The 22,520-nt window shown below is 41.1% G+C and overlaps 1 protein-coding gene across 3 annotated transcripts in view; it reads right to left on the bottom strand.

The window, feature by feature from the left end:
* Positions 1–22,520, bottom strand: part of LOC140237961 (chromobox protein homolog 3-like) — a 36,945-nt gene that overhangs the window by 6,872 nt on the left and 7,553 nt on the right. Inside the window, exons 1-4 of one of the 3 annotated variants that reach the window (XM_072317892.1) lie at positions 8,553–8,676; positions 2,724–2,902; positions 2,238–2,418; positions 996–1,132 (exon numbers count right to left, since the gene is read on the bottom strand). In XM_072317892.1, coding sequence (XP_072173993.1) covers positions 996–1,132; positions 2,238–2,418; positions 2,724–2,902 — 497 coding nt within the window. In that variant the 5' untranslated portion in view covers positions 8,553–8,676. Of the gene's footprint in view, positions 1–995; positions 1,133–2,237; positions 2,419–2,723; positions 2,903–8,552; positions 8,677–22,520 lie in introns of those variants that run through there. The other 2 variants (XM_072317893.1, XM_072317891.1) reach the window with 2 other exon arrangements.

Genomic DNA, 22,520 nt, shown 5'->3' with positions numbered 1-22,520 from the left:
TCCAAAATTAAAAGAGAAAACATCTGACATTTATTCAGCATCTTATGGAACCGATTGTTACCGCTTCATTTCCAAAACTGAAGGCAAACATTCGGCTTTTTTGGTGGCCCGGCATGCGTTTTTGGTGACCCCGGTCGCAAATTAACCATTCGCGAAATCGTGATTCGATTCGCGAAAAGACTCCGCTAAATATAAGGCATAGATCGCTACACTCGGCAGCGGCTACGTCGTCCTTTCACCAGGTCTCGTTACAAAACCAAAATCTCGCGTGAGTTCTTGCGTTACCTATCGTTAATGTTAACGAAACATCGTTAATTTGCGCTAGAGATCGTTACTCATCGTTGCTACAAACGTTAATTTTCCCGATCGTTAGTTTGCGTTACTAACGATTCAGGTGAAACCGCTTGCGTTAATGAAACGTTAATGTTTATTTACGCAGTTTCTTTTGGTATATACTGTATGTAAACAAAAACTGGCGTCTCGTGATTTTGACAGTGATTTATTACACAATAAAATCTTATTCGACTTAGGCACAGTGAATTCAATGGTTTTTCCGGAAAGTGTTCTTGGAATTTCATCGACTTAAGCGAGTATTCGACTTAAAAAATTCGACTTATGAGTGAATTAATACACGTAAGTCAATGGGGAAAAATCGGGACTTTTTAAAATTATCGACTTGCGCGATTATTCGACATATGCGATGTCGACTTAGGCGAGTTTAACTGTATTTGCATGTTTCATTACTCAAATAATGCACAAATGAAATGGAATACAACTGGAAATACACCTTCATCTTGGTCTTTGCTCATTCCAGCAACAGTATTTTGCGCTGAAAACACAAGGACAATTGTGTGCCAGTGCACGTCCTGATAACTGAGAGATCCGGAAAAGTGATGGCTGGATAACTGAGGCTTGACTGTACAAAGCGTCCCAATTCCAGGAACTTAATGTACATGTACAGCAGGACGGACAGAAACTAAACCTTGCTAACTCACCATTTCATGAGGAAGAGGAGCTCATTGTTGGACTCGGTGGCACCTATAATCCTCTCGGGAGTCAGGCCCCTGTCGAATCCACGGTATTTCTTCTCCTCTGGCTTGCTGCCGTACTTTTTGCTCTCTGCAGAAGTGCTCTGTGACACCATACCGCACACATCAGGACAAAATTTTATATCAACACGTTACTTGCAAGCAACTCCCCGTGACAGAGAAATGTCAGTTAAAAATCAAGGTGCATCTAAGAAATGGAAATACACTGTAACTCACACACCAAATTGACTGCTATGTCATAACATTCCAAGCTTGTCAAGGACCGACATGGAACTACATTTGCAATAAATTTAATGTCACGCTTTCCTCTGGCCCACTAACACATACTGTAAAAGTAGATATTTTCGCGCAAGTAATTTTTCGCGCTCTGCTGGGGAAGATGGCTTTGACGTGTTTTTAATTCCGCGAACTCAGGACATTAACTACTGGAACATATGGCATGCAAAAATTTTGCGAACTCAGGACATTAACTACTGGAACATATGGCATGCAAAAATATTTGCGTGCTTTTATTTTCGCTCTAGCGTTTGGTTGCGCGAAATGCGCGAAAATTCCCACTTTTACAGTAATAGAATAGCACATCAAAATATTGCTCCCTGTAACATAATGTTCTATATGCAGTCTCCAGGGTGGTAAATTGCTATAAACTTTGCTTGTAAGAAATAGATAGCAGAGTGCAATACTGTTTTATACTTTCAGTGGCCAACAACTGGCTGGCACTTGATGTAAACTGCCTACAGCGTAACCCTTGCTAACCAAAAAGTGGTTTAAATTTTTGATATCTCACCAGATGACATTGGACACATAAAACAGATTCACACAAACAAGCGGGCAAAAATATATGGCCAAAGTTGCATCATTTGCTGCACTAAATTCCGTCTTGCAAGCGAGACGAAATGAAATTTGTTTGTAGAATGTACGTCTCTCCTGATCCCAGTTCTAAGTTTTGATGCATGAGGACTATTCCCTTGTACAACATGTGACATACACTGTATGCATGTGAAATAGACGACACATGTAAATGTAAGAAATGTGCACTTCTACTCGGGTCCCACACAGCTCAGATAGAATGCATCCCACTGACTTCACACCACACAGTCAGCTGGTTGAGGGCTTCCTACAGATACGCCAAGAGGAAAGGTTCCATGACGGGATGTCGATGGTGGTAAGTGGTACATGTATACTTACAGCAGAATCTCTTCTCTTGTCTGCTGGGTCATCTTTTTTCTTCTTCTTGACAGACTCTCCCGAGGATCCATTCACTGTAGTTTTCCTCTTGGCTGCCTTCTCTTGTGCAGCTTTCTTGTTGTACGCTTCAATCAGCTCAGGACATTCCAAGTGCTCTTCTGGTTCCCATGTGTTTTCCTCACTGATAGGCAATGGTTGGGCAAAACGGTGTTACCTTGGTTTCAACCCCAAATTTAGCAAAACGACAGCTTGAAAGCTCTCTTGACATTCAAGTACCTCTAAATATCATTACTAACTGCTGCTGTGATGACCATTAACATATCTGCTACAAGTGATACTACTGCCACTATCACACAGATTTATTCTACTTATCCTTCTAATACCAATATCCAAATTTTCAGTGCAAAGTACATTGTAGTTTTTAGAACACACCTAAGGCTTCCAATAAGGAGTTAAAGCCCTGCAAATGTAACAAATGTTACTTACTCTGCATAGCCTTTCCATTTGAGGAGGTACTCGACCACTCCCTTGTTGACCCTCTTTCCAACCACCTTTTCCACTTGATACACTTCCTCCTCCTCTTCCTCCTCAATGTCCTCCTCCTCCTGGTTTTCTCCCTGGCTCTCTGTTTCGTCCTCTGGTTTCTTTTGCTGCTTCTTGCCCATCTGCGGACATGAAGGGTAGAAAAAGCAGTGAAGATATCACTCATCAACTTTGACGAGATGGGTTTATACAGTGCAGACGGGTGTGCATCCCATAGAGAGCACCTTCTTCTGTACTAATGCGTGGACACATATGTACACTGCGAAATATTATGGCACATACAGTACATACTGTACTTGAGTAATTCTCTATAACAAATCTCTGAGCTGGACACACCTCACTTGGGAACTCAGAGTGGTACAAAATGTGTAACCTAATACAGTAATAGTAAAGACAGTGAGATGCACAAATAAAAATTGTGCAGAAACACTAATCTGACATATCAACTGATAAAGACCTGTATTTGAAGATTAATCCACGTCCGTTTTATCAGAAATTGATTGGAAAAGGATAAAATTGGCTTTTCAGTAGGGTACAACATAGGCCTATAACATAATTGCACTGCAAACTTAGTGAGAAGCAAGATATTTTCATGGCAGTGCACTTAATACAGCTCTGATTTACCTTGAATGCCTTCAACAGGTCTAAACTCAATGATCACTGGAAACAAAAGCATAACAGATTTAATTCAGATTGCATAAAGAGCGAGATCATCGGTGGAGTTTAGCTGCTTGGCGGAGGTCTGCGCTCTCAGTGCTTTTTTCTAGTTCATTGATGAGAAGGCCCAATCAGGTGTCACTTCCCTATATGCTTGTGACTCCTGTGAGATTAACATTACAAAACTCTATCCTAAGCAAACATGATGTTCATTACCTGTTTTAATGATGAATGCTAGTGCCCCTGCCAGAAATACAATGTAGGCACCCTGCCACAAACTGGGACCTCTGGCCCTGGGTTGTACTCTATTATGCATAGTGAGGTGCCTGCACCTCGTCAGGGGCCCTAATACAGTCACCCTGCTTAAAATTGTTACAAGCGCACTGAACAAAAATTTATGCAAGGGACTGTGTTCAGTATCAAAACTTGTAACTTGGCAGGGTTACCACAAACAAGCAAACTGTGGTGAAAAACAAGCAATTTTTCACGAAAATCTGTTAGGAATACATGTTATAAGTATCGTCACGGTCATCCGCACGCATCTTTTATGTGCTTAAATGGGAGCATCACAGTCACCTGCACACAACATTTACGTGCCTTGTCAATGGGTGACGAGCTGCAGGCCCCTTCCTAATGCACTTGTCAATTGTAGTCCCGGCCCATGGGTACCCGGGGATGGCCGGGACTTGCATCCCACTTGCAATTTGGCATGTTACACTACCCGGCCAAGTCCCGGCCAAGTCTCCGACAGGTCGGGCAAAATTTTCACGGAAATCCCCCGCTAAGTCCCTGGCAGGCCGGGCAAAATTGAAGTTGAAATCCCCGGCCAATTCCCCGACAGTCCGGGCAATATTTGTGCAGAAATCCCCGGCCAAGTCCCCGACAAGTCGGGCATATTTGTATAGAAATCCCCGGCCAAGTCCCGACCCTCAAGGCCCGGTCACACTGCCCAAAAGTCGCGTAAGTTTGCGTGAATCACGCAAGAAATTTGGTTTTGCGCGTGCTTGTCCGTTGAGAATTTTCGCTGATTTACGCAATGAAAAATCATCGATGAATTGCGCAAGAACTACGGAAATATCACTAAAAAATCACTAATCAGCACATAGGCATGCAAAGGCCCCAAATAGGGCGAATTCGTGATTGTGCGCGACGCCTGACGACAGAGGTCCACGGAAAATCACGCATAATCTGCGCTTTATCACAATTAACTGCGTATGAATTGCACATAAACGTGATAGCGGCAACATTTTCGCAAACGATCACTGATATTCCACGCATATTTCGCGCATTGTTCGCGTAAGAACAACGCAAACTACGCAAAAATTGTAAAAACTAAAACAGCGCAATACTGCCTAGAAGTGTGTAAACTTTTACGCAAAGCCGAGTTTTGAGCTGCTCAAAAACCTGGCTTTTGAGGACCTGTCACACTGCCCAAAAGTCACGTAAACGCATGAATCACGTAAGAAATTCGAGCCTTATTTTACGCGATACGATGCGCGATTTGTCCATTTCATGAGTTTGTCTACAATTTTGAACCTTCGTAGTTGTCAGCCGATGTGCGCCGGATCGGCACTTTACGCAGTTCCATGTTTTGAGGAGCTAAAAACTCGGCTTCGCATAAAAATTTTACGCAGTATTGCGCTGTTTTACGTAATTTTTGCTTAGTTTGCGTGGTTCTTCCGCGAACAATGCGCGAAATATCAGCGATTGTTCGCAAAAATGTTGCCGCTATCGCGTTCACCAACGACTCTCCACTAACAAAAAAGTAGACTATAAATAATGACGCATGTTTCGCGCTTGAAACACCTACGTGTCACTGAAAATCACTGGAAAAAAAATATTGGCGTAGGCCTATGTATCTCTAAAAGAACACGGTAAATACTCACGAAATACTGATCGAGGAATCACTAATGTATTGCTAACAACTCACGTATGATTGTGGCGCTATATTTTTGCGTGATCTTTCCGTAGTTCTTGCGCAATTCATCGGTGTTTTTTCATTGCGTAAATCAGCGAAAATGGTAAAATTCTCGACGGACAAGCACACAAAACCAAATTTCTTAGTTACCGGTACGTGATTTATGCGATTACGCAACTTTTGGGCAGTGTGACCGAGCCCGCCCGCGTGGAATCGCGTAATGCGCCGATCCGGCGCACATCCGCGGACAATACGATCGAAGGTTCCACGTCAGAAAAATTCATGAAACGCGCAAGTCACGCATGTTTCGCACTAGGCTCTATACGTGATTCATGCGTTTACGCAACTTTTGGGCAACGTTACGGAGTCCTCAATATAGCGGGGAATTGCTAGTCAAGCGAAATAATTTATGGTCACATTACCGTACTGGAAATGGTACAAGTCATAATCAACTCTCAAGCAAAATCTGGCTCAATCCCGGCCAAATTCCCGCCCCATATGCCTGCCATTTGGTTGGAGCGAATTTCCCCCGACAAACCCCGGTTTATTCCCCACCCACTGGGGCAAAATAAGTGAATCTCCCCCGACAAACCCCGGTCCATTCCCAACCCACCGGGGCAAAATAATTGAATTTCCCCCGACAACACCCCGGTACATCCCCAGCCCACCGGGGCAAATTAAGTGAATTTCCCCCTACAAAGCCCGGTCTATTCCCGACCCACCCGGGCGAAAAAAATGCTGAAATCCCCCCCCCCCCCCAACTTGGTTGCAAGTCACGGCCATCCCCGGGTACCCATGGGCCGGGACTTCAATTGACAAGTGCATAAGCGCACAACTATTCCGCATCATTCGCGTTTGAGGACGATCGCTGCAAATTTCTGGTATCAATCAATGAACTTGTGGTTCTACTGGAATCTTCAGCATTTTTCCTGTATGTGAGTGGAATTTCATAGAATTTTGGTGATGAAATGTGATTGAAACATGCATACAGCATGTAAACAGCTATGATGAGGTGCGGGTCACTCTATCACATGGAACTCCTCACCTCATCAGGCTTTTTAGGATTGGATCTTAAAAGAATGGCTCTCTGATCTTAATTACAAGTCTTTGAGTTTGACTTAGGCCTATTGAGCGTCGTCATGATTCATGGAAAAGTAGACAGTAGTAGAACAAGTAGAAATCTAGGTCTAGTACAAGATGTACATACATGTACACATCTAGTTTTAAAACCAATCTTAAACACGGAGACTGCCCTGGGCTGAGATGATAAACAGCAATTCAATTTGAATAGCACTCGTCATTTAGCACTAGATGGCGCTCTCGCGCACATACATCGTTTTCTTCACATGCAGTGTTCAAATTCTGTGCCCATTCGCGACGATCGCTAGCTGTATCAGTTATGACGGGTGCATTGATATCATTCTTTTCAAAAGTAATACTGCCATATGGCAAACAGCGTATTCAAATCACAAACCTGAACTACCATACTTTTGCTTTCCTGTACGTGGTTGTGCGTCTGCTAGACCCACCTACCGCTAGTAGCCCGAGGAGGATGATCTGTTCTGCACACTAAGTCGAAATTTCACACCTATTTGTCGTGACCTTTGGTGTATTTTATGTTAATCCACATTGCGCAAAATATGGCAGTATCGAAACTACACTTTTTCCAAAATTGAAATGTTTTCTGAATTTTTAAAAGATTTATCGACCTCACGTAAGCACATAATGTTAACAACAGTACACGAAATGTACCTTGACTTGTAATGCCTTGTAATGCCTGGTTTCAGTGAGATCATATCGGCTGCCCGATCGGAGCCCACGAAGAGCTTTGCGGTTGCTGCCGCGGGAGCCGCTATGGTCCTGTTGTGTGATTTACAACTGTCCACGTATGTGGATGCCACGTGCTGGCTCATAACCAGCGCTAGCGAGCTCTCTAACAGTTATACTTACGATGGGCGAATCGAAGCTCCTACTACAAAAAACAATGGGAAAATCGTGAACGTGAACTTTATATTAAACTGCGAGATTTAAGAAAACAAAAAATTCAGCTGATTTAAACATGTTTAGGTCTAGATGTCTAATGTTACATATCAATCTAACATAGGCCCAAATGTTACTATGATTGATCTCATTTCATGGCTTGGTGTAACGGTTAGGCCTAACTTTAACGTAATGTTACATCCGATTTTCATATGATAAACACTATTCGCTAATTTGAATTTAATCTAACTGTTAGACCTAACTGTCAGACTTGGTCTAGCTAACGAGCTAGTTCACACATTAAACATCTCTGATCTGTCCTGACGCAGAGTGACGGCAATTGTGTATGGACATATGGACATATGGACATATTCTCTCGAGCGAATCCAACGGCAGGCAGCCAGATTCTGCACGAACACCTATACCAGGGAAGAGGGATCTGTTACAAGGGCATTATCCGAGTTGGGCTGGGAATCGCTCCAGACAAGGAGAAAGCATCAGAGGCTTTGCATGTTGTACAAAATGAAAAACGGTCTAGTCAACGTCCCCCTATATAATTATGTTCAACCTAACGCACGTCACACCAGAGGCAATAATCAAAAATTTATTCAACAACGACACAGAGCTACAGTTTTCCGGGATTCCTTCTTCATAACGACTGTTAAAGACTGGAACCAACTCCCCAACGCAGTGGTTCAATGCCCATCATTGTCCCTGTTCAAGCAAAATTTGATGCAATTTCAATAGTCGCGCTCTATCCACACGTAGTGCCTCTCTACAAGTTAGCGTGGATGTGTCTTCCTGGACATTTTGCTGACTAAACCATACAGATACAGATAGTCACAAGGTCACAGGATAACAACAGGCCAACAACGCCAACGGGATAACACTACAGTTACTATATAGATAGCTAACTGTTAGCTGTACGTTTGTTATGTATGTCGAAAAGAAAGCTCAGAGATGCATTATGAAACAGAGAGAGGTTTTTCCAGTCAGACGTTAGGTATTCTAGTTGATTTCCCTTTTCTAGACTCCAGCTCTAACCGTTAGTCGACCCATTTCAAACACGAGCTGAAAACGCTAATTAACGTTACAGCTCCCCTACGGTTCCACGCGCCATGTGTTGCATCCCGAGGCTGAGTGAATGAAAATAAATTTTTAATTCACATAACGATCACACAGCACAGCAGTGCAGTAAGACAACTTTCATACAGTACCTTTGGGGAGTACCTTTGGGGTCGACTTCTCTTCGTCAATCGTCAGAAACTCTGGAATTGCAGCGCGGCGCGGGAAACCTTCAACCTTTTTTGTTGGGCAGATTCAGCACAATTTGACAAGTAACATTGAATAGGCCCACATTCACAACCCTGAGTTGTCCTGTATCCTGTGATGAGCGGAGCGTACCGGATTCGCGGTGTAGACCCGGGCTAACTCGGCCTACGGGACAACTCGTCCCACCCGTCGAAGGTGGGCCGAGTTGTCCCACCCGTTGGTATCGATAGTGATCGTGAGCGCTTGTTTGTGTTTGAGTTTATTTTGTCTTTATGACGTCTTTTCTAACCGTAATTTTTATGGAATTGTGTTTAGTGGTTTCTTTAAAGAATATTTTCCAACTTTTGGGGGATACAACGACGTAAAAGTGAAATTTCAGACGTTTTTATCACCGTTTGCGATCCCCACAGGCGCACGTTCATTTCTGCGCGGTGGGCTAACTCGGACCACTAAGTTTTAGTTACGTTTTGTCAAAAAATCTCCGTTAAACTATCAATTTTATCATGTATGAAGGTGTATTCAGGGTAACTAATTTCATCTTCGACGGAGTTTAATTTTGCGCATGTTTGGTGAAATGTTTTAATATTTGTTCGCATGATTTCATCTTTGCCGTATCCGCACCGCACTGGTCTCGCCACTGCAGCACTCGCTCACACACACAGTGGCAGAGCTGAGCTAGCAGCGCCATGCCCACTCGGCGAGGCGAAGGGCAGAGAGAGCAGCCGGCCACTCCGTAAACGTCGATACGGATACGGGCGGGTGGTTGAAATTGAAGGAAAAGGCGTCATTGCTGCACTTCCCAATTTTCTCGCGTGAGTAATTTCCTATATAATGTGTTGGAATTAAATTCACATTTTATGAATGCACACTATTCAATGATGAAGTGTGATTACTCTAAAATGATGTTTTTATCACATATGTTTTTTGATTCGTAGTACAGCACTACTTGAGACTTTTTTTTAAAAATTAAAGATATCAAATTTGTGTACATTGTACATCAGTGTAGATATGCACACACTAGTTCTATGTAAATATGAATTCGGAAAAAAAAAAGCAATACTGGTGTGCAATTCACATGAAGTCAGTGTTCCAAATCAAATCTAATTTGACAAACACATTCATCACGCATAAGAAAAGAGTGGGTTGATGGAAGAGAGAAAGAGAGACGGGGAAAGGAAGCAGAAATATTGGCAGTATATAGGTGATTATAGAGCCAGACAATGAAGAATCATAACAAAATACAGAACTTTACAATTCAGTTGTGGAAAGAAAGCTTTGTACAGTGATGATACTTGGTAATGTGATATAATTGAAAATGAAAGTATTATATCAAGTCAAATGAGAATGTTCTGTTATTCAAGAAAAAAATAGAGAGAAAATAATAGATATCAAAATTACCAAAAAACAAACAAACATACTTTACATGCTCACATTGATATTATTCAAAATTTGCTGCGATCTTGCAGTCTTGGAAAGAGCAGTATATTGTAATCAAGGGCAAGGCAACAGTCGAAACGATGCAATGGCCACAAAACAACAGATTCTTTTGTGAAGGAAGATGAGAGATTATATGCATGACCTTGCCAATGCCTACCAGTGCATGTTGCAATGTTTCTTTTGTGACCCCGCATGACTGCAAATCAGGTACTAGTAACACTTTGATTACCGTACTTGAGAAGGAAGACCATTTGAGAAGCTATTCATCTTTGCTGCTTGTTAATAAAAAAAAAATAAATAAAAAAAGGTGCATGAATTCAACAGTATGAGTGCAGGACAAGCAAGGATTTGAGAATTTTATAATCAGCCTTAATTTGTACAAATAAATACAAATTTAAAAGATTAACACATAATAGGGCTGAGGCATGAAAAGATTAAGATATGTGAAGTCCAAGTTTGGTCCGATAGATCATCACAGTATACATAGCATAGCAAGAGGGAGAGATACACACTGTATATATATAAAAATAAGACTACAAAAAAGAAAAAGAAAAAGAACTTGACAGTTGGCCATTATCGTGCAGGTACAGGTGGCAGAGGATTTTTCTCTTGAATTAGGGTAAGGATTCCCATGGCAAAAATGTCAATGTCATCAAAACAAAAACAATTCCTTTTTATCTTTGAAAGTACACAAAAAGGTATAATTATGAACAAGGCCAATGTCATCAAAGGCAACATTTTGTGCAATTATGTAAAAAACAAATATAGTTTGATTGAAGAAGAAATAGCTAGAGGCAAAAATAAATTTGATTCGCATGGGGCAAAGTGGAGGAAAATAGAACAAATTATATCTTTATAGAAAGTCAAATGACCTTCCCACTTTCTTCTTCCTTTCCCTTGCTTTGATTTTTTTTTCTATTTTCCTCATCCGAGGTACTTTATTTTTTCCACATAACTTCGCATATTTACAATCACTTTATCTGCAAGTATCCAAAAGGCGTTCAACATAATCATTGACAGGGGAAAAATAATTAAAAAGGTACATCACTGATACCAACCAAAACAATTGCGTATTCTTCTTCATCTGATATCATCGAATCTTGTTTGGTTGCACTTCAAACTAATATAAAATCTTAGTTCCGCTTTCAAATCTTCTACTAAATGGTGTACATTGAACAAACATTTGTTTCTTTCATTACGTTCTCTGACAAAATTCCTGTAGACAATGAATTGGGCATAATTCAAAAAAGGTTTACTAATTTCATCTTTTTGTTACCTATATCATATCCGAGAATAATGACTGTTTCATTGATATCTATTACAAGATCAAAAATATTTCGCATTAGAACCGAAACCACTTTCCAATACATTTTGATTTTTTTTTTTTTTTTTTGCATTTCAGCAAAAAATGACAAGTGGTCTCTTTACAATTACATATAGTACACAAATTATCATTCAAAATCTCCAATTTAAACAAATTGTCTTTACTGGACAGTATTCTATGAAAAAGCTTGAAATTAAATTGTTTTATTCTGTTATCATTAATCTGATGAAACTTATATTGCAATACATTTTTCCAATCAAAATTACAGGGTAAATTCAAATAACCTTGCCAGAAGTATAAACATGAAGGTTCTTGTTTTTTCTTATGCAAAAATAATCTATAATAATGTTTAGCTGACGTTTTCTGTACACTGATTTTATCACCTGTTGACAACTCAATAGCATCAAATTCTTCTGTGTGCAGTATAGGAATCTGTTCTTATTGCATAACTTGTCCAACCAAAATCTGGGGAATGCTTTTTTTTAACTTAGACAATTCAAATGAGGCGAGCAGCTGCCTATCTCGGAAGGTTTCATTTATGGATGTAACGTCTTTCCACTCCCCATCTTCTATAATCTGTTTCACTGTGATAACATTTTCCTTTATCCAATTCTGAAAACATAACATTTCATTTTCATATCTAATATGACTGTTATTCCAAACAACTTCTTTCTTAATATCATTAACGTTAAACATATCTATGTACTTTAACTCAGACCATGAACAGAAAAGGTCAATATAAAACTCAGGTATTTTTCTCCTTCTGCATATTCTTAACATATCATTTTTCTTGCAATTTTATTTCCAACACAAAGGCATTCCGCCAATTTTCTGGGTCCAATATTGAAACAAAATCTTCCATGACATTTGTTCCCCAGAAAAATATTTCTTAATCCATGATAAACGGAGAGATAAACATTTTGAAAGCAAATCGACCATTTTAAGTCCTCCTCCTGTTACTGGGTTGCAGCATACGGTGCGTTTTACCTTTTCCCGTTTAGAATTCCACAAAAAAGAATAGTAATCTATTTACTAACCTAATCATTTTTAAGGGCACAGGTACTGCTGTAGCTGTGTCATAACTGAGATGTGACTAATTGTTTGATAATGGTCACCTTTCCATATACAATGTCAAATTTCTCATTCTCCATAAATCTAGTGTATTTTTTATTTTCCCTATTTTACCTTCCCAATTAAGGTTTTCAACTTCTTTATAACATAATACCGAGATATTTTATGGCATCTTCTGTGAGATTTAATTCTCCAATAGTTTGAATATCTAAATTCAGTCTCATAAACTGAGATTTTGACCAATTAATTTTTGGGCCAGCATTTTCACCAAGAAAATCAACAGAATCAACTAAAATTGTAGTATCGTCAGCAAACTGAATAATTCGTATATCTTTTATACTCATTTTCTGATTCAATATAAGGTACTGAAATACCTTTTATCTTAACATTCTGCTTTATTTTTGCTGCTAAAATTTCTGCAACAATGATAAACAAAAGAGCTGATAACGGACATCCTTGCCGCACACCTCTTTTAATAAAAAATTCTTCAGATATTCAGCCATAATTCATTACTCTACCATTAGCATTACTATACAACGTTTTGATCCATCAATGAAGGATTCTTTAAATCTTAGTTTCTTCAACAAACCAGATTCTTTAAATCTTAGTTTCTTCAACAAACCAAACAAAAAATCATGATTAATATAGTATCGAAGCCTTTCTTATAATCTAATGACAAAATGAAAGCGGGTGTTTCAGTACACTGACAATAATCAATTACATCCTGAACTGTCCGTATACACTCTGATGCAGAACGATTTTTCATAAAACCATATTGGTCTTCGGATATAATACAATGAATTATTTTTGTCAATTTGATTGTCAAAACACGGGCCGCCAACTTATAATCTATATTAAGCAACGAAATTGGTCGCCAATTATCTAATATGTTCTTATTACCTTTTTTTTTTAAAATACAAAAGTGTTAGAATGGCTTGACTTTGAGAAACAGACAATTCTTTTTTATCATATCCCTGATTCAAGCTGTCTATTACCATCTGTTTCAGGTCTTCCCAGACACATCTGTAAAATTCTACACAATAAGACCGTCACTGCCAGGTGACTTATTCAAATGCATAGATTTGAGTGCAAACCAGCATTCATTTTCTGTGAGTTTCCCCTCGCAGATGTTTGCATCTTCCTCACTCAATACATTAAAGTCTAAATTACGAGTTTTCCTTGCTTTGATGGTCCTTTCTTCCTCACCGCGGTTTATACTCCTTTTTCTAATTCCCTCCCTCTCTCTCTCTCTTGTCATGGCGTTCACTGAAGTTTATGTTTATGAAACAATACGTTCTGTCCTGCATTATCACCCCAAAGATTGCAGCGTCGAATACCCCCCCCCCCCCCCCCCATGCCGGGAGAAGGGACAGGAGACATCGCATCTTCAGCCCAGGGCTGGGTTGTATAATTATGTTATCGTAGAAAGGAAGTTACCCGGAGAGTGCATAAATGAGCTAGGTGAATAGTACCTTTGTTTTGGTTTTTCTTGTTTTTTTTTTTTTTTTTTTTTAAAGATTAGTGTGTGTTCTTGCGCCTTTGGTTTGTTTTGTCTGGTCTTTGGTAATATTTAGTGTTTCCATTGTTTTCTGTGTATACGATTCTAGAATTATAGGTGTTAACGTGTGTTAGAGACTATAGTCCAAAAAAGGATCAGACGCCTGGTAGTTTTACTATCATTGAATGCTATCAAACTTTTGTTTTGTGATGTCAAAAATGTTTTTGTCACATGACCTGTGAAAAAGCATGATGTTTTCGATCTGATCAATAAAATCTAGAAATAAAAAAAAAAAAATAGGCCAATCTAGCAGGCACTACATTTCATTACCGGTTTCATAATATCAACCATTCAACCAAACCATTCATATCTACAGGTCAAATAGCTGACCACTGGATATCAAACAATTTATTAGTTAATGCCCAGACCCACCCCTTTCACTTTTGCTTGTCTTTGAGAAAAAAAAGTAACATTTATTGGACAGAAATAACTTATAAATAATATAAAATCAGCAACAACAAAAAACAAAACAAACAAAAACAAACTATTTAACAGTTAACTGAGCTGGGTAGAGCTTAGGAATAGTTTTGTGAATTATTAACCCACAAAATCAAATGCATGTGACCTTCATGTAGTTCACATCGAATGATCTGCTACATAATTTGATTTCATATAATATAGAAAAGTGGAAAGGAGTTTGTTTTTATTGAGAAAAAAGTAACATTTTTTGGACAGAAATAACTTGACTGGAACGCAGATCTATTATATAAAATCTGCAACAACAACAACAACAACAAAACTAACAGTTAAACTGAGCTGGGTAGAGCTTAGGAATAGTTTTGTGAATTATTAACCTACAAAATCAAATGCATATGACCTTCATGTAGTTCACATCGAATGATCTGCTACATAATTTGAGTTCACATAATATAGAAAAGTCGGAAGTGCAGAAAAAAATTTCAACCACCGTAACCTACTTACGAAGTGGCCGGCTGCTCCCTCTGCCGCTCGCGCCTCGCGCGCCGCGCCCCGCCGCGCGGCCGCGCCTCTCCGAGTGGGGCTTGGCGTTGCTAGCTCAGCTCTGCCACTGTGTGTGTGAGCGAGCTGCAGTGGCGAGACCAGTACGGTGCGGATACGGCAAAGATGAAATCATGCGAACAAATATTAAAACATTTCACCAAACATGCGCAAAATTAAACCCCCTCGAAGATGAAATTAGTTGAAGGCACCCTGAATACACCTTCATACATGGTAAAATTGATAGTTTAACGGAGATTTTTTGACAAAACGTAACTAAAACTTAGTGGTCCGAGTTAGCCCACCGCGCAGAAATGAACGTGCGCCTATGGGGATCGCAAACCGCGATAAAAACGTCTGAAATTTCACTTTTACGTCGTTGTATCCCCCAAAAGTTGGAAAATATTCTTTAAAGAAACCACTGAACACAATTCCATAAAAATTACGGTTAGAAAAGATGTCATAAAGACAAAATAAACTCAAACACAAACAAGCGCTCACGATCACTATCGATACCAACGGGTGGGACAACTCGGCCCACCTTCGACGGGTGGGACGAGATGTCCCGTGGGCCGAGTTGGCCCGACCCCGACGGTGTTTATGCTCAGTTTAGTGCAGCGTGTACGTGCATTGTAGAACTCTATACACGTACCAGCAGCACTGCGCAGACATCCCCATGCATGCACCACACACACAAAGCTCGTCCTATCGCGGTTGCTGCGGTGCCATACAGTTCCCCGCCCGCGTACGTAGCGTGGACGGAGCAAGGAGACGATTCGTGATACGCGCGCACGCGGCGTTCCTTCGCCGAGCTTGCGCACACGGGGCAGCGTGTGTACAGTCCAGTTTGTACTCATCAGGACAAAAAGTACGTTTTTTGTTCCTTACCTGGCTGAGATCAGTGGCTGCAACTGCACTTGTATGAAGCGTACCGGGCCAAGAGAGGGCGCAATGGCAACATAGATCGCACGGCCCTGTTGCATAAAAAGATGAAATCAAACATAAACAGAGAAGTCAGAAAATTAAACACAAATCAGGCATCGGCCAAAGCCAATGTGAGTTCAGAGACTTATATTTGATTTTCTGACTTATGTTTGATCTCAACTTATGCAACAGGGCTCCGGTGTACTCGTACCGACGGTAGTCATACTTATAAGTACCCGCTAACATTAAAGGGAAGATAAACCCCAAGAACAATGTGGATTGAGTGAAAGCAGCAACATTAGTAAAACACATCAGTGAAAGTTTGAAGAAAATCGGACAATCGATGCAAAAGTTATGAATTTTTGAAGTTTTGGTATTGGAACCGCTGGATGAGGAGACTACTAGAGGTTATGACGTATGAGTGGACTACAATATCAAGAAAATATAAAGAAAATACTACAAAAATCCATTTTTCATGAAAATTACAAATTCCATCAACTTGATATTGACATATGTTAAGGGTAGCAATTATTCCCCCTGCTTTCTGAAAGCGGTTGGTCCACTGCTCTTTCATAATTCTAGAAAAGTGAATTTTTGTTGAATATCCTTTATATTTTCTTTGTATTGTTGTCCACTCATACGTCATATCCTCTAGTAGTCTCCTCATCCAGCAGTTCCAACACCAAAACTTTAAAAATTCATAACTTTTGCATCGATTGTCCGATTTTTCTCAAACTTTCACTGATGTGTTCTACTAATGTTGCTGCTTTCACTCAATCCACATTGCTCTTTGGGTTTACCTTCCCTTTAAGAGATTTTTCTCACTGCGGTTTATACCATTATTATAATAAAGTAGTCAATGTACCCGTGGAATGCTGAATCAGCCGAAGTGGGGCATGGGGGGGGGGGGGGGCTATGATGAAGTTATCACAGTAGTTTGGTATGTAGGCCTACTTACAATTTAAGTGAGAATTTCTCTGTATACAACATTGTCTGTATATGTGCCTTCTTTGCCAGGGAAATGTCCATTTGAATTGAATTGAATAAATTGAATAATTGAATAATTTTGATGTTGTTCTTGGTTTGGACTCTGCTCATGGCAACATATAACTGTCCATGCGAAAAGAAATCTTGGCTCATATAGATTCCAATCCTTGAGAGGGTCTGTCCTTGCGATTTGTTTGATGACATTGCGAAGCACATCTTAATGGGAAATTGTCGGCGTTCCATTTGAAAAGGGAAGATGTTGTCTGAAGGACGCATGGGTATCCTTGGAATGAACAGCCTTTTGCCTGCATGAACCCTGTTGCAATGGTTGCCTCGATGACATGATCACGCAGGCTGTTGATATAGCGGGTGGCGTTGCTGTCTTGGCATTTATATGCCTTTAATTGGAAAGGAGAATTCTTAGTAATGAGGAGACATTGTTGAGCTGATGTGAACTGTGTGAGTGCCTTTATTCAACTGGTTCTTCCAGTGTGTCCTTTGCACATGGGGCATATCATGTTACATCCAGCTACAGCTGGCAGGTTAGTCTTTGCTCAAGACTCATCATCGCAAAGACTTTTCAAACATACATGTATATCAACACATCTCCCTGATATAGCGGGTGGCGTTGCTGTCTTGGCATTTATATGCCTTTAATTGGAAAGGAGAATTCTTAGTAATGAGGAGACATTGTTGAGCTGATGTGAACTGTGTGAGTGCCTTTATTCAACTGGTTCTTCCAGTGTGTCCTTTGCACATGGGGCATATCATGTTACATCCAGCTACAGCTGGCAGGTTAGTCTTTGCTCAAGACTCATCATCGCAAAGACTTTTCAAACATACATGTATATCAACACATCTCCCTTTCTTTAAAAGGAGATAACATTGTTATCGACTATTTACATACACATTCATGACAACCTCTCAGAGTTTACTTTAACTCTTTTGACTTTCATGCATGTGCATTTCAAAACTGAGTTCTTTGAGTTCAATGATTAGAGTTCATATGCGACAACCGGGTTTCACTGCTTCTTAGTGCACGTATTTAATCATTCGCGTATTTTAACTAAATCCTGTCTTTACATTATCATTAGAGTCCATCATGTTTCAACCATTAACTCTAACAAATTCGCAAAAAGTTCTTCTCCAGCGGTCTTAATAATTGGCGAAAAGTTCTTCATCTCTAGTTTCACTATTTACAAATCTAAGCGGATGGGAGGCTTCACGATGCGTCCACTTCGGGTAGATTTCACAGACGTCGCGTTTCGTGTAGTCTCGTCTACCATCGGGGTGTTGACGTTGTCGTCGTCGTCACCGTACCTCTGCGCTGGTTGTCGCTCATCTTGGCCTTGTCTAGGATCAGGTTGAAGATGACGCCTATTTCTGCGACAAATCTCGCCAGTCTCTGTCTGGACCAGGTACGACCGATGTGGTAGTGTTTTCTTGATGACACCACCTTGTGACCATCTGCCGGTATTCATGTCTTGGGAGTTTGACATGATCTCCTACTTTCAGGTGGGGTAGGTCACGAGCATGTTTGTCGAAATGCTCCTTTTGCTTCTGTTTCTGCCCTTCTTTCCTTTCCTTCACCGAGCGAGCATTGATGTGCTGGGAGTCAAGTAGTTTTTCGGCCATAGACAGATTTGTTCTGATTCGCCTGTTGAAGAGCAGTTCTGCTGGCGATTTTCCACATTCTAGTGGTGAGCTCCTGTAGACCTGTAGAGCTCGAAGGACTTCTTGTCCTCTGTGCTTGGACTTCCGCATCAGGTTTTTGACAATCTTGACGGCATTCTCTGCTTGTCCGTTCGACTGCGGGTGATATGGACTTGTGGTCGTATGGCGAAAGTCCCATTCTGCTGTGAATTGTTGGAACTCACAACTTGAGAACTGTGGTCCATTGTCTGTGATGAGTTCACACGGAGTTCCGTGGTGGGAGAATGCAGCTTTCATACTGTTGATCACTGCTCTACTTGTTGTGGTCGACAGTGAACACAGTTCTATGTACTGTGAAAAATAATCCACAATCACCAGGTACTCCATGTTGTCCAGCGTAAGCAGATCTGCGGCCACCTTTTGCCATGGTCTATCGGGTACCATGTAAGGTTGAAGGCTCTCTTTCTGCTGTTTTGGCTGGTACATGAGGCAAGCATTGCAGTTTTGCACCATTTCTGCTACATCATGGTTGATCCGGGGCCAGTACAGGACATCTCTTGCACTTTTCAATTCCCAAGTGCCCTTCGTGGATCTTTTGCAGCATCTCACGTCTCATTGTAGCTGGTACAACAATCTTACTTCCTTTGAAGATGATGCCTTGTGCCTCTGACAGTTCACTTCTGATGTTCCAGTATTCTCTGACTGAGACTGGACACTTGTTTTCTCTCTGGTCATCCATCTCTGATGACAGCTAAGAGTTCTTGTAGTGCTGTGTCTTTCTTTGTCTCATCTACAAACTGGCTTCGTTTGTTTGACGTGACTGGCATGTTTATCACGACAGCATCTACATATACTTTGATGTCTTCCTCTCTCATGACATCTGGTTTTGACTCTGAGTCGACTGCTCTGGAGAGGGTATCCGCTGTGTACATGTACTTCCCTGGTGTGTATGACACTTTCAAGTCATACCTTTGAACTCTGATGAGGAGTCGCTGGATGCGAAGGGGACAGTCACACAGGGGCTTGACGAAAAGGGGTATTAGCGGCTTGTGATCCGTCTCTACCTCAACCTGTCGTCCATATATGTACTGGTGAAATCTTTCACATGAGTATGTGATAGCTAGCAGTTCTTTCTCGATCTGCGCGTATCTTGTCTCCGCATCAGTCATGGCTCTAGATGCATACGCTATGGGGACCCAATCTTGGTCATGCTTCTGAAGCAACACTGCTGCGAGCCCATTCTTTGATGCATCAGCTGACAGCTTGGTTGGTTTTGCACAGTCGTAGAAATGCAGCACTGGCTCTGTTGTCAAGGCTTTTTTCAGCTCTTGCCATGCATGTTCCTGTGCATCGGTCCACATCCACTCATTCCTTTTCTCTAAAAGGCTCCTGAGGGGTTCTGATTTGGTTGACAAGTCAGCGATGAACTTTCCTTGGTAGTTGATCATGCCGAGGAATCTCTGGACATCCTGCTTGCACTGTGGTCTTTCCATGTTCTGTATGGCTGCCACTTTCTTGGGGTCAGGCTGAACTCCTTGATCACTGATGACATCTCCGATGAATGTCAGCTTGTTGACACGGAACTCACATTTTTCTCGGTCGAGTTTCAAGTTGTTCTTTCTTGCTGTCTCTAGAACTTCTTTCAGCCTGAGGTCATGCTCTTCCTTTGTAACTCTCCATACAATGATATCGTCCATCATTGTGTTCACTCCTGGAATATGTGCGAAGAGCTGGTGCACTATCTTGTGATACACCTCTGGAGCACTGCATATTCCGAATGGAAGTCTCAGGAATCAGTACCTTCCGAAAGGCGTGATGAAGGTACACAACCTTGAGCTTTCATCATCCAGCTGAATCTGCCAGAATCCACTGGATGCATCTATTTTACTGAAGTACTTCGCTCCGGCAAACTGCGCGGTTATTTCAGCTCTCGACGGTAGCTGAAAATGCTCTCGCTTTACAGCACGGTTTAGATCTCGCGGATCTAAGCAAACTCGGAGTTGGCCGGTCTTTTTCTGTACGATCACGAGAGACGACACCCAGTCAGTGGACGTATCTACGGGCTCAATGACGTTCATGCGTTCCATTTTGTCTAACTCTTCTTTGAGTTTTTCTCTCATCGGAAACGGTACTTTTCGGCATGTGTGTTGGACAGGTCTCGCATTTTCTGTCACTGTGATATGGTGCTTACCGGGCACACATCCTAGACCTTCGAACACGTCTTCATAGTCTTCGACAGACATTTTTTCATCATGTGTGTTTTGTGCAACATTCAACACACGTTTCACCAGTTTCAACTTGTCACATGTACAAGCTTGCAAACCTAGTAATGGTTGACGATTTCCGGGAGTCACTAGAAATGACATATTCTCTGTCAAATTCTTGCGCTTCACCTGTACAAAGCAACGACCTTTCACTGGAATTTCAACTCCACTGTACCCTGTCAACTTGACATTCGCCGATGACAACTTTGTTTTTGGTTTCAACGTCTGATACACACTCTCTGGTAGTAGATTCGTTTGCGCGCCTGTACCTAATTTGAACAGCACTTGATGTTCATTCACCACGAGATTCACTCTCCATTCGTCACATGACTCCTGTGACTTGACGACATCAACAAGAAATCTCTCATCCTTGGAATTACTCTGTAGTTCATTTACCTGAACACGACTTTTGCAACACTTCGAAGTGTTTCATTTTTCTACATTTTTTACACACCTTTCCTTGTGCAGGGCAGGAATTCGTGGCATGTCGATTGCCGCACCTGCCACAAGCCTGGGAATTCTGACCTTGACTTTGACTTTGACTTTTTTGCTTCCACCTTGGAGGTTCTGATCTTTTACCGGGATTGACTGCCTTTTTCTTTTTGTTCAAAGCATCAACAGGGACTGACACATCTGCCTTTGAACCAAGCTCTTGTGCCTGAGCTCTAATAATTTCAGCAGCACAACAAATTTGCAATGCCTTTTGAAGTGTCAAATCATCCTCTCTGAGCAAATGCTCACGCAAACCACCATCTGTGATTCCACAAATTATCTGATCTCTGATCAGACCATCAGTCAACTCTCAGAATTCACACGATTGTGCACGATTTCTCAATTCTGTGACATACTGATCAATGTTCTCACTCACACCCTGAGATCTGGTAAAGAATTTATGCCTCTCATATGTGACATTCTTCTTGGGAGTGCAATATTTCTCAAACTGTTCAAGGACTTTCTCCAACTTCATCTCATCACCCTCAGCAAATGTGAATGTGTTGTATATATCAAGAGCAGCATCATCTATCACATGCACAAACATTGATGTTTGTGCTTTATCATCTTTCCTTGACATTCCAGAAGCAACATTATACAGATTGAATCTTTGCTTGAATCTCTTCCAATTCTCAGACAAATTACCCCTCAATTCCTAGTGGTGCTGGTTGGGTTAAGTTTGCCATGTTCACTCTCTGAGCATTCACTCACATGAACAGTGTTAACAATTAGCAGAAAACTGTATCTTTTCAACAAGTAAACTTATGCTCAATCATCCAACACTTTCACGAGGTATGTTGCATCATATATATGTGGCTAATCTAGGCCTCATCCTTAACGCTCTGTTCACAGGCAGTTTAAGGCACTAGCCCAAGGGCTTGACCAGCTGGCACATAACTCACAAGAAGCTCTAACATTAACTCATATAAGGCCAAGCCTAGTCTACACTTTGTCAAGGCCACGTCACTGGCTGTATAGTGTTCCCAATACCTCATGCACTGTGCAGTCTGGTCATTTGGCCTCTAGAACTTTCCATTCCTAGCTACCACAGTGCTGATGCACGTCATTGGACACACAATACAGTCATGCACATTCAGGTATGTCATACACATACACACACGCTGGGTTAGTGCATCTCAACACACTGCTGCTTGGCTACTGTACTGCATGCTAATGTACACATAGCTCCATGCATCCTCCACTCTTTCAAATGAAACGGTCTAGCCTGTTTCTTGCGTGGATTATT

Source organism: Diadema setosum, chromosome 14, assembly GCF_964275005.1.
Source record: "Diadema setosum chromosome 14, eeDiaSeto1, whole genome shotgun sequence".
In the NCBI taxonomy this organism is placed as follows: domain Eukaryota; kingdom Metazoa; phylum Echinodermata; class Echinoidea; order Diadematoida; family Diadematidae; genus Diadema; species Diadema setosum.
This window is presented reverse-complemented; position numbering and strand designations above follow the sequence as displayed.